This window comes from Neomonachus schauinslandi, chromosome 9 (assembly GCF_002201575.2).
Source record: "Neomonachus schauinslandi chromosome 9, ASM220157v2, whole genome shotgun sequence".
Taxonomy (NCBI): Eukaryota; Metazoa; Chordata; class Mammalia; order Carnivora; family Phocidae; genus Neomonachus; species Neomonachus schauinslandi.
Genome location: NC_058411.1, coordinates 96,164,993 through 96,178,149, shown reverse-complemented (window position 1 = coordinate 96,178,149; position 13,157 = coordinate 96,164,993). Strand labels below are relative to the sequence as shown.

At 41.1% G+C, this 13,157-nt stretch overlaps 1 protein-coding gene across 3 annotated transcripts in view; it reads right to left on the bottom strand.

Annotated features, from left to right (window-relative positions):
* The window catches only part of TCF12 (transcription factor 12), a 377,690-nt gene extending 373,062 nt beyond the window's left edge, over positions 1-4,628 (bottom strand). For 2 of the 3 annotated variants that reach the window (XM_021693892.1, XM_021693887.2), the window contains exons 1-3: positions 4,417-4,628; positions 3,349-3,445; positions 2,197-2,269 (exon numbers count right to left, since the gene is read on the bottom strand). In XM_021693892.1, coding sequence (XP_021549567.1) covers positions 2,197-2,269; positions 3,349-3,423 — 148 coding nt within the window. In that variant the 5' untranslated portion in view covers positions 3,424-3,445; positions 4,417-4,628. Of the gene's footprint in view, positions 1-2,196; positions 2,270-3,348; positions 3,568-4,416 lie in introns of those variants that run through there. The other variant, XM_021693891.2, reaches the window with a different exon arrangement.
* Positions 4,629-13,157: the final 8,529 nt, after the last annotated feature.

Here is a 13,157-nt window from a genome sequence, read left to right as displayed (position 1 = left end):
ATACAGAAATTAAGACATATTATGTATCCTTTGAAATCAGAAGATTATTCAGATGTCAATAAAGTACATAAATAAAATAATATTGCTATACCAGTTTCTTCTGGACATTTCCTTTAAGATAAAAAAACTAACTATAGAAAAACCACATCTACCAATATACTGATATAAAATAATCACTTATGCCATTATGCTTTCCCCAAAATTTAAATCCATTCACTAATTATTAAAGGTCACAGCTTTTTTTTTTCCTGGAATTTAAAACAAACCACAGAGATAAATATAACTATGTCCAGTGAACACATGTTTAAATTCAAACTTTCAATGGACAAGTAACAAATCTAACAGTTTTAAAATTAAAAATTTCCTACTCCAAAGAATCAAACACCATATAATTTCTGCAATATAGACAAATAATTTTTTCCTTTGCATAATGGGATACAAAGGCCCACAAATGTTCCAATGTCATGCTTACAATGATACATACCAAGTTCACACATACTTTTTAGTTTTACACACTACATGAATCACACGTTAATTTTAAAAAGTGAAAAAAATATAATTGCCTTTATTCTAAAAACAGAAAAGTATTTCTAATAGCAAGTTTCTGAAATTCATGTCCTTGATATCAATGAGTATCAGTTAAATATATTTTCCACAATTCAAGCTTGAACAGCCTAAAACAACAATGTCACTACTCATTTAAAGAAGTATACTAAGCATCTACTATGTATCAGACAAACTAAATTTGAAAGTACTAGAAATGAATTATTAGTTGCAAAAATTGAGATATACTCAAAACAGTAGTAAAGAAAGGAATGCAGCCTCCTTCTACATTAATAATTTTTTCTACCCTCCCCAAAAAAAGTGACAATTTTCAAATAATTACCAGTAAATGGGAAGGAGGTAAGAGTAGAGTCAGGGTTTGGCTAACATTTTAATGATATACTTCTGAATAAGGAAAATATCAGCCTTTAGCATATTTAAAACCTAGAATGCTTTTATTTTGCTTATTTGAGGTGTTAAACATGCTATATTTTACCCATAAACTGTAATTTTATCATGAAAAATAAATTTTAATAAATTAAGTTAGTGAACTATTTTTAAATGGAAACATTTTTTAAATATAAAGTGGTATAAGATGTTATCAGTTATGACATTTCCTTCTTTCCTGATGTTTTGCTCTTATAGTATCTTAAGAAATCATTTTACTAGGGAAAATAAAAGCACAGGTCAAAGAGGGAATTACTAAATTTCAGCCCAGGGATTTGACAGCTGGTTTTAAGATGATGCTATCCATGGCTTTATTTTTTTTTTTTTTTCATCTTTGAGAACTAAGAATAAGTTTAAGTTAAAAAGAAAATTGCAGGTTTTGAACACTGGAATGGACCTTGCTTCTGGACTGTTTATTTTCGAAATCATGAGTTTAAATAAGTTAGAAAAACAAAAAATGCATACTTAAGAAATATGGGATAAATGTTAATAATGGAGCAAAGTAGTTATAAATATACAGAAAGTAAATTTAAAAACCACAGCACCAGTGTAGGAATAGTTATCTAATTTAACTTATTCTAAACATTATCCTAATGTCATCTAATAGATGTCATTTGAAAATAAATCTTTCTATTCATTTATTTGTAACATTCATTCCTTTAACATTTTAAATAACTGTCCTAAAAATTGTTAATTTGCTGCAGACTTCCAAAAAAACGGCAATCTAAAATAAGTCTTACTAATTATTTGACTCAATTCCACTTTTCATACGCATATATTAAATAACATTATTTCACCAATTTTTTAGAACCCAAATGTAAATAATGCTAATAGGCTGAAATTTTAGCAAAATTTAAAAATACACATATGTAAATAAACATTAAAAAAAAAAGACCACACATGGACCACCGAGTGTTTCCTTCTGGTACTTGTCCAAACAGAGGCAGGATGTAATCCCTTGTACTCAAACAAAACAAACTGAACTTAAAAATTCATGGAAAACAGAAAAAATTTACATCAATACTTAAATTCTCATAAATATCAATGGATCCTGAAAGCAACAGCCTTCATTTGAGGCTTGTTTTTGCTTCTAATTTGAACTGGACACTACAGAATGATATGAAAATATTAAAATACTTCATATTTTTCTACTAAAAGGTATCACAACACCAAAATAAGAGTTTCTGGTTTTAGATATCATCTTACCTGATCCACTGAACTGACTGCTTCCCAGTGTCGTTGGTCTGGTTTTCCCACTATTAACAGGTGGAGAAAACATCTACAAAATAACCCAAATGTATCTGTTAGTCCTGAAACTCTTCTAGACTCCTTGCAAACAAAAGTCCACCAAGAGTCATCAGTTACTGTAGTTCAGAACGAAGTTAAGATAAAATTGAAGATATACATTCAGACCCAGAAAAGCAAATACACTGAGTGATACTATTTCCTAATGCTACTTGGAAATACTGGTTATATTCTGTTCTCAAAACCCAGTCACTTACATGAGAAAATCTAAGATTATTAAGTTTAAATTGTAAATTTTTGTCCATGATCTTCACTTTCTAACAGAAATCTCATTACATTTACATTACCATTCAATACACACAATCAGAATCACATCCAATGAAACTACTACATAGAGTAAGGATCCATTATAACCCAGTTTTATAAAGTAGGTATTGGTCCTGACTCCTAACAACAGTTAAAAAAGGAATTCAACCCTTTAGAGATAAAGGCAGTAGGCCTTCGGTTTCAGCTATTTTTAAGTCATTCAATTACTCCCCATGGTAAAAGATTTATAAATATACACATACGTACTTATGTATACACATACGTATATATACACATATACACACATAAATATACATGTACTTAAAAGTGTTCAGCCAAAAAGGCTGGAAATTCTAGCCTTTAACTGGCTTTCTCATAACTGACATCTTTCAGATATTATAAATTCTATCACATCTTAGGGAAGGAAATGGAGTGCAGAAAAAATAATTTTCTTTTCTTCTTATAAAGTTCAAAATCCCTAATAATCATCAGGGTCAGAGGGTGACTCAACCAAAGCTCATGGTTACATTGTTCTCCTTTTAACTGGCTAAATCAAATGACCCCTCTGGCATTAAAGTTTTAAATCTGCAAGTCTAGACATTACATCAAAGTTCAGGTGTCCAACTTGGGGGAGCTGGACTCCAGCCCTGAGAACTACTGCTCAAAGCAGATGGAGTTCACGCTGCCTAGTCTCCACGTCGCTTTCCCCCTTCCTTTCCTTTTCTTGTTTTTTGTTGTTGTTTTTTTTGTTTGTTTGTTTTTTGTAAACCTCAGCAGAACCCCAAGATCCCGCGGAAAGCTCCATACCGCACTGAAGTCCAGCAGGTCGCTCAGCTCCTTGTCGGTCCCTATAGCAGCCATGCGCTGCTGCTGGGGATTCATCTTCAGCCACTTCTAGCGGGTCCTAAAGCAGAGGAAACAGGCTCAGAGAGACCACCGAGGCCCGAAGTGTGTGCGGGGATGAAAAGGGGCGTAGGGCAGGAGCGAGAGCCGTGGGCTGACTTCCAGTACCCCACTCGTTCCCACCGCCGCGCGGGCAGGGGGCAGGAGAGCCCAGCACCGCGCCGGGTCGGTGAATCCACGCGTTCCTCCGCGCGGCCAGGGAGCGTCGCGGCGGCTCCCGCAACTCGCCGCCTCTCCCGCAAGTTTCCGAGCCCAACCCTGCCCCCTCCCCGGTGCCCCCACCCCGCGCGGCCGCCGGGTGCTCGGCGCGGCGCCCGGCCGGGCGGGGGTCTCGAGGGGCGGGGTGAGGGGCGACAGGGCATCCAGCGAGCGGAGCGGCGACTAGGGGAGATGCGAAGTGACTCACAGGCTCGGCAACAATAGAACTGACAAGTTGCAGGGAACGCGCCGCTCGCAGGCCCGCGTCTGCCGCCGCCGCCGCCCGGACGTCCCCAGCGGGCCCCGGGGATCGAAAAGCAAACCCCGCGCGTCCGAGGGGCGTTTTTAAAAAGAAAATACAAACCCCGACAACTAGTCTCGCTCTTGCCGGGCGTCCTCCTCCCCGGACTCGGCCTCCTCCCACTTTTGCTGCTCTGCCTGCGGCCGGCCAGCCCCAGACCTGCCGAACAATGAGCCCGGCGAGGCGGTCGAAGCAGCCTGCTCTCCCGCGCGCCCTAGAGCCGGAGCCGAGTGGCGAGCGGGGCGCGCAGGCCGAGCGCGCCGCCCGCGGGCCTTGGCCGCCCGCGACTCTCGCCTCCGCCCCCACTCCGCTCCCCAAGTTGGAGGGAACCCCGGGCTCGCCTCTCTGTACAAAGGAGCGCGGAGTTGGGGCGCCGGGCGGGGGACGCCTCCGCTCCGGCAGGGATACGACGGCGCCCCTCAGCCCCCAGCCCCGCCACGGCGTACCCCTCCCGCTCGCCTCTCCGCAATTACCTGCCGCCCCGTCTCCGCATCCAACCACCCCGATTAAAGTTCACTTTGGCCGGGAGAGCGGGCTCGGGCTTCCCCTTGCACCTCCCGGCGGCTCGGCTCACTTTGCCCCGCGCGAGCTCTCGGATCCGGGCAGGGGAGGCGGCTCTCGGGCCTGGCCGCCCCTTCCTCCCGGGGCGGGCTGGCGGTCCCCCCGAATAGAACTTGTGGGTCTCCTCAGGCGGACATTTTTTTCGCTGAGGCGGCCTCAGCACCGCGCTCGGCTCGGCTCTGGATCCCTCCGCGCCGGGAAGAGCCCCGGGTTAACCCTTTCGTCCCCGGCTCGCTCCCGCCGCCTGCGCCGAGGAAGTGGGGCCAGCGGAGGGGGTGGGGAGGAGCCGGCGGGAACGGGGAGGGGCCGCCGCGCGGCCGGTGGACAAAGCCCGCGGTGGGGTGAGGCGGGACGGAGTCGCGGCCGCCGGGGAGGGGCGGGAGACGCGCGCAGCCACCCCGCGAAGTAGGGCCGGGCCGCCCGCCGAGGGCGTCTAGTCCGTGCCCCCGGGAGCGGGGCGGCAGGCACCGTGGCGCCTCCTCCGGCTTGTCCCGCTCCTGCGTCGGGCGGCGGAGCGGCGCGAGAGAGACGCAGCTGCGGGAGCATCTGGATTCGCTAACCAGGCCACCCAGCCCGAGGCCGCAGAGCCCTGGAAGCTGCAGTTCCTGACCAAGCAGCGCTGGACGCCGGACGCAGCGCTCGGCCGAGCCCGGACGTTCTGCGTGCGTGGGGAAGGGAGACCGAGCCACCTCGGTCCGCGCTTGGAGTTGGTGCAGCTGGTCGAATTCGTCGCTGAGCAGAATGCAGGAAAAGGGTCAAAACTCCCTCAAACTATACAAAGCATTGTGGGCTTCAGGTACCCAAACACTCCACTCACACAAGCCCCCAAGTCTACAATCACCTCTTCCCACGCGAATCCTGTTCAGGGCCACGGAATTGGACAGCGAGACGCGTTCTTGGAAACGGATCAAGCCAGTGCCATCATTTTGCAGAGATGGCCCAGAGAGGTTTGGTCGCACAGCCACTGTCTTGGCGCAAGTTCCGAACTTAGCCCGAAGAAGCCCCAAAGAGAGTAAAAAGAGAACAAAATAACTAAACTTCAGTTCCTTTCAGTTTGGAAATGGAAGTAAGGTTTTCTCCAGTGGCAGCCAGTGTTTTTGGCTCAGTGAGTGCAGTAAAGACCAGTAAGGGCCAGGCAGAAGAAACACTGAAGAAAGAAGGCACATCCAAGGTAACAAATTGAAGGAAGCAGCCAACGCCTTGAGGGCAACAACCTGGCAAGAAGGAGTCATTGAAGCCCAGACTTGCGTCGAAACAAGGAGGTAGATTTAACTGCAAATATGCAGTTGCTGTGCTTTATTACAACCCAAGCTGTCCAGAGGGAGAAGGCAATTGTTGCTTGGGGCCGGGGGTTTCCATGACTTGTCAATGGCCACACCCTGGACCTTGTGCCATATCCTGTGGTAGTTTCTCCATTATCCACTCTCCCTTATCTAGGTTAACACCCCTTGTTCTTAGCCGTCACATCCCTGCCCTGGCTGTGTACTGGAGCATGTGGTTCCAATATAAACAAATTAGCATAATTCCAACCTAAATAAAGCAACATAGTCCCATCCCTGCCACAGTTACTAGTTGGCAATGGGCATGACACAATTTGGGACAATAAGAGGAGCAATTTACTGTGGCCTTTTGGGGACGTTTTTGTTTGTCTGTTTCACATATTCCAAAACAACTTCAGCAGCGACTTCCTCTTTCTGCATGTACTCCAAAAATCAGGGAGCATAACAACAACAACAAAAATTGAAAGAATATCACCATCATGTTGTATGGGAAAAAAATTAAGGAGCCCCTCAGTCGTCTTCCAAGCACAAGGTCCAGCTAGGTTAAATAAAGCAGGCATGGAGAAAGCAAAGAAATATGATCTTTGATGTTTTTGAGGCTCTCTGATGAAATGGCTTCAGAACCCAGGTCTACCTTCTTTGATGAAACCAACAGGATTCGAGTTTTCTGCTATTTGTAATCTAGTGTGTTCTAAATCATATAGGCCCAATGGCCATTTTCTGTAGCAAACAAAGACCTAAACATCAGATGGGAAGTCTGACACTAGAACTTTTAAGGCCCATTCTAAGGGTAAGATTCTATCACTCAGTGGTAAACCCAAAGAGAAATATTGGAGAAAGGAGAATGTAATCCCATCTGAAGGATTTATGCTGTTTTCAAAAAAAAAAAAAAGGGAGGAGAGAACTAGTTTCTTCTCCTATTTCTCATATAACTAATTCAGAGGAAGAAATAGCTATCTGCCCAAACCCTCAGTTATGAGGGCTCCTTCACTCCTTTGAAGGACTGACTGGTGAAGTTTTTCACATCTATTATGGCCCATACTGTTTTATACTTTATTTCTCCTTAGATTATGTACTCCTTGAGCAATAGGATTGCCATGCATCCATCTGTACCATGCACCTAACATGAGACTGAGTACATAGTAGACACTCAAAAAAGGGAGGCTGGAATTAAATCTATCAATCATTTGACATTATAACATGAGACATTATAACATGAATTAGTTTTTCATGCTGTTATGTAGTCTTTGCATGTATCATTTTTAATACAGGAATATTATTCCCACCAATGGATTTCCAAATTACTCCCAATATATATGGAAGACAAAAAGAGTATAAAAACCACAGTTTTGTGTCACTTATAACTAATTTCTGGGCCTTTGCTGACCTTGCTAAATAGAGCCAGAAGGCTTTATTAAAAAGTTCAGGGAAAAACAACTAGTAATACAAATTCAGTGATTAAATTTAGAGTACTGTATCTATAGTGTAAATTAATCAGTATCAATCAATATTGAAATATAATGAACATTTCTTACATGCAGGGTTGGTGCTGCATGCTGTGAGGAACAGAAAATCTCAAACCCATCCTGCCTCAAGAATGTTATAATCTGATATATTTTATGTCCCTGTCCATTCACCTTAGCCTGCCACTGGGCAGACATAATAATTCTGTCAACAAAGTTTCAGTTCCCACTTTCTAAGAGCCCCCACTCTACACTCAAAAACACATACACACATAATTTTATGAGGGAGACCTGAGTTGCCCAGAGAAACCTTTACTGTCAAAAAGAAAAGTAATCAAGACAATGGGTTTTGCTTCCTTGGGAGATTGACTTGAACTTGGCCTCTGATTTAGGAGGAAATATTCCAGAAAGTTCATAGAAGGAAGAGGAGGAGGAAAGAGAATAGAGCTAATCAAGTCAAGTGGCAAGTTGCTTTCTAGATGGAGTGAGTGGCCTCCTAGCATTCTCCAACTAGAACCAAGTTTGATGGGTAATGGACTCCCCTGTAGCTCCTTTCTCCACAAGAGAGCAGCTAGGAGTTCTTGCTTTCTTTTCCACAGCTATCCCTTTGGGACTAAAGGGAACAATTTTATGTAACAATTAGTTTTATAAATGTTACCTTCAGTTCATGGCACTTGCATCGCTGTTGAACTAAAAGCCAAGATTTTCCGCTCTATTATAAGCCACATTCTACTAGTCATCAAAGGTCCACTCTCCTTATTCTCTTTTATCAGCCAGCTAGCAAGAACCCCTTGCAGGATTTCCTGGGTACCAATTTTGCCTTTTCTCTGTGTTCATAGGTAAAAAGAGTGCTCTAGTCCTTGTTAATGAAATTTATAATTTAAGCCATTAAATGGCTTGTGTGAATGCTATTTTCAGACTTGAGGAGATATTCCCTAATGGTCCATCTTATATTCAATGTCTTTTTCCCCTTTAGGATTCCTTCTTTCATATTTCATAAAAGTGTGCATTTATACCAAAATCAAGACAAATTCAGAGTTGGAAAAGGAAAAAAATACTGCCAAACACTCTAAAACATCAAACCTAGATAGCCATAGATTTTAATTCTTTAAAACTCAGTATAGTAGACCAAGTAAAATAAATAATCTCTTTTCCATATTCTTGTGTGTATCTTGGCACAATGCCTAGTACATAGTGGATGCTCAATAAATATTTATTGAAAAATGAATGGTTCTGTACTTCTAGGTAGAGATGGCAGTTTAGCACATGCTCTGAAGTTTGTTCCATCCTAATATCACACTAAGAAATCAGTAAACGGATTTTTAAAAAATATTTTTATGATAGAAAGTCTTAAACCTATTAAAAAAAAAGTAGACAGAGTAGTGTTAAGAACCTCCATGTACTTAATCACCCATCTTTAATAATTATGGATTCTTCTATCTTTCCTCCTGCTTTTTCACCCCCATGTTAAGTTAAAGTAAATCATGTCATGTCATAAAATGACTTTTTAAGGATTAAAATGGGAAGCCAAAGAAGAGACAATGGCAACAAAATTTGAGAAGTCTTTTAGCTGGAAAAGCAGAAGAGTGATAAAAGATGTAGTAGATTCAAAACTGCATCTTAAGGGGGCAATGAGGTAAATCGATAATCAAACCTATATACACTGAAGTGTCACCAAAAGATTCCTAACCAGCCAGTTCCAGGTTCCCCTTGAAGTGAAGTGAGGAAAAGGGGTAATACTATAGGGAGGATTGTTTGCCAGTCTGTTTAAGAAGCAATCAGATCCCCAGATTCCCTTCCCAACTACATGCAGTCAGGCAAACAAATGCCTCTCTCCCACTGAGGGAAAATACTGCAAACTTATCCTCTGCAGATGATGAAGCAGGAGGTGTCTTGGGGTAAGGGAATTAAGTGAACATTTGTGTATTGGGTGCTGAGGCCTCCAGATATGTTTACCAACTTGGCTCCCAGATTCAGGGCGGCCAGGGTTTCAACTTCCAAGGAGGAGATCGAAGATCCTTCTATATGGACTCTGATCAACCCAAAAGGAAAGACCTGAAGATACTGATGTGGAAGGTTCCCTAACTATAAGCCCAAAGAAATTACTCTAAGGTAAGTTTACAACTGACAAATCCCCACCTGTATACTCAGAATTGCCTGTCAGCAGTTTGTTGCCTTATTCTTAAATATGAGCAGACGACCAAGGATTATCAGACACTTAAGAGAAGCCACTATCATGGGAGACATTTAGACATTTAGAATTGAAAATAGGAGAGTATAAGCTTAATAGAAGAATTGGAAGAAAAAGTTGAGAAAATTTCCTAGAATGCAGAACAAAAAGAAAGGACTATTTCAGGAAATTCAAAATCCAAATAATAAGGGCTCCAAAAGCAAGGGGGTGGGGGGTTCTTTGAAGGGGGAATTGGGATAGTCATCTATGAAACAATCTAAGAAAAATTTCTGGGACTGAAGTACATGAGTTACCAAATTAAATGGGTTCACCATGAGTCTACCACAATGGATAAAAATAGATCTATACCAAAGCCTGTGATCAGGAAGTTTGAGCACACGGAAGACAAAGAGAAGACCATCAAGCTTCCAGAGAGAATATAAAACAGGACAAATACCAAGGACTAACATTCAAAATAGTGTTGTGTCCACTATTCAACAACAACACTGGGAGCTAGCAGACAGTGGAACAAGGCCTTCAAACATTCTGAAGAAAAAATATTTGCTAAATGAATTAATGATTTGGAAATTTTTTTTTAAGATTTTTTATTTTTAAATAATCTCTACACCCAACGTGGGGCTTGAACTTACAGCCCCGAGATCAAGAGTAGCATGCTCCACTGACTGAGCCAACCAGGCACCCCCTGAGAGTATCTTTAAAATAACTTTATATATCATTGTTAAACCAAATATTGCTTTTTTCTGGTTTTGGTCAATGTGAGTTAGGGATGAAGAGATATGCCTAACTGGGTCCAATAGAGTACACAGGGGAATCAGGGCGCCTGGGTGGTGCAGTCCATTGAGTGTCCAACTCTTGGTTTCAGCTCAGGTCATGATTTCTGGGTCCTGGGGATTGAGCCCCAAGATAGGCTCTGCACTCAGTGCAGAGTCTGCATGAGATTCTCTCTCCCTCTGCCTCTCCATCCCTCCCCTGGCCTCTCTCTCTCTCTCTCTCTCTCAAATCAATCAATCTTAAAAAAAAAAAATACAGGGGCATCACCTGCAAATACACATGCAATTTTTACTCTCTATTTTCTCAGCATTTCTAAAGCATTTTGAAAATATTAGTGTCCTCTGAACTTTGAGTAAGCAAAGAATCTTCTTAATTATTATACTCTCTTTTGAATGCAGTTAAATTCAATATACATATCTCTTACAGTCAAATCACATTTATTCACTACAATGAGGGAAGCATCCCAAACAGCAAATGGCTTTTTTGGAATGTTTCTTTGTCATGTATTTGAAGAGGCAGGTGTCTAGGAACTAGACCAATTAATAGAACTGTCTTGCAAAAGTTGACAAACACCAGGCTACTTATTCTGTTCTATCCACTTAACCTGTCTTTGTTTGGAATAAAAATTGGAAAACTGATGTGTACTCCCAACAGGGTCTAAAGACATCCCACTAGAATGTAAGCTCTATGGGGGCAGAAATTTTCTTCTGTTTTGTTCATTAGTGTACTTCAAGCATCTAGAAGACACTGCCAGGTACATAGTATGTGCTTAATAAATATTTGTTGGGTTTATGAAAAACTGAAAGAGTACATGAATGACAGAGCCAAATTTCCAAGTAGCAGCTGAATTTCCAAGTAAATGGAAAATGAAAATTAAATTTGCACCCATATTTTCCCACTGACCGCTATTAAAATAAAACTGGCAAAAGAATGGTAGTGGACATTTGTCATAGTCATGAAAGTCCACCTTCTTTTAAACAGCTTTTCTGTATTAAAGGACATTTCAATGATATGACCCTTATATACCTAACATATAAAAGTCAGAGGCAAAAATTCCCAAGACTCTTTTGCATCCAGGATGTAGACTTGTGACCTGGGCACCTGCTTGAGATTTTGGTTCAGAAGTAAGCAACTCGAGGAAACAGGCTATGGTTGGAGCTGCCACTTTGTCATTTGGGTGTTGGTCTTTCCTTATTGATTTGTATAGATCTTAACATAATATCAGACTTAGCCTTCTTTCTGTGATACTAGTAGCAAATATTCTCACTTGTAATTTGTCTTTATTTTTTTAAAAGATTTTATTTATTTATTTGAGAGAGAGAGAGAGAACCTAAGGGGGGGTGGGAGGGGCAGAGGGAGAGGGACAGGCAGACTCCCCACTGAGCAGGGAGCCTGATGCAGGGCTCAATCCCAGAACTCCGGGATCAATACCTGAGTCAAAGGCAGATGCGTAACCGACTGAGCCACCCAGGCACCCCTCGTCTTATTTTTTTATATGCAAAATTTTAAAAATGTTTTATGTAGTCCAATGCTGAAAGGAATAAAGTGTGTATGAATTAACTGTTTTTAAATGGCTGCTAAAAGCAAATGTTATTGCTGGTGAAAAGTCCAGAAAGAGGTGACACCAAATTCAGCTTTCACCACATGTCAGATCTTATGAATTTTTTCTTATAAGTCATTGGTATCTTAGGCCAATTCAGTCTAATATGATAAATTTACTGTTTAACATTTATGAAAAAATTAGGAGAATGCACAGTCAATATTCTCAAGCTCTTAGGTGCATATGCCCTCAGTTTCTCTCAACTAGGGACTCCAGGGGGAAAGGCTATATAGTCTCCTTTTCTTGTTAATAACTGTATCTTCTCTCTAACCCCAATAATCCCTCAGTAATTGTTTATTAATTAAATGAAAAATTGTATTTCAAGTAAAAGTTGCCTTGTCTGGAGTTCATTCCCCCGAGTGTTTGATAAAATGAATTGATTGACTTGGATTGGATGATTTAGATTGTGCTTAATTATCTGCACTTTCATTTGAGAGGACTTAGGGACCAATTGTTCTCATATACTGCAGAAATATTTTATTTTAGGACCATCTGTTGAATTTCTAATTTCACTGCACCAGCATTTTTATGCAATTAAACATTAAATTTTGGTGATTGGCACCTTCTTCTCTAAATCCAAAATATCTTACTATAATTCTTCCTGTTTCATTTGCATTATAAGCCTACAGGATTTTTTATTGTTTCTAATCTTTAAACATATCACCTTAAGCTTTCAAACTATATTCAGTAGCATGATAAAAGGATGCCATTGAATATTTTAAGAGTCTCATGCTCTACCGACTGAGCTAGCCGGGCACCTTCCATTGAATATTTTAAACATCTTTTATTTCTTGGGAGTTGGGAATGAAACCTAAGGAAAATTACTGGATGGAACTGGCTCATTATTCCCCAGGTCTTTGGCTACTTTTTTCCACTCTATTTCTAATTTTTATTTCCATCTTGATTTTACTTTATTTTTAATAAGCTATATTTGATGGGATTAAAACTGGCAATGATATAAGTATTCTTTATTTTAAGGTTGCATTTAGTCTTTAGATATGACTTAAGCTAGGATTAAAGAAAGTGAAAATGAAAGCATTAATAATTATCTAGAATACACTTCCATTTCCTTCAGTAACATTTTTATTTGAACAAGTGGATTAGTATTTCATTTCTCTTTTAACCCAATAATGCAGTTTTCTTAGACACGCGGCTTCATTACATTCATTTGTTGAATCAAAAGTGCTCTGATTTTTTTTTTTATGAGCTCTGTAAGAACAGAAGCACTAATCTATAAGAAAAAACTCTCTAACTTGGTTCTCCCAAAGTACTCCTGTATTGACTTGTGTGGCTGTCAGTCACACTTGAATGGAGCTCACGATGCTAATGAGATCAAAATCATAGGCTT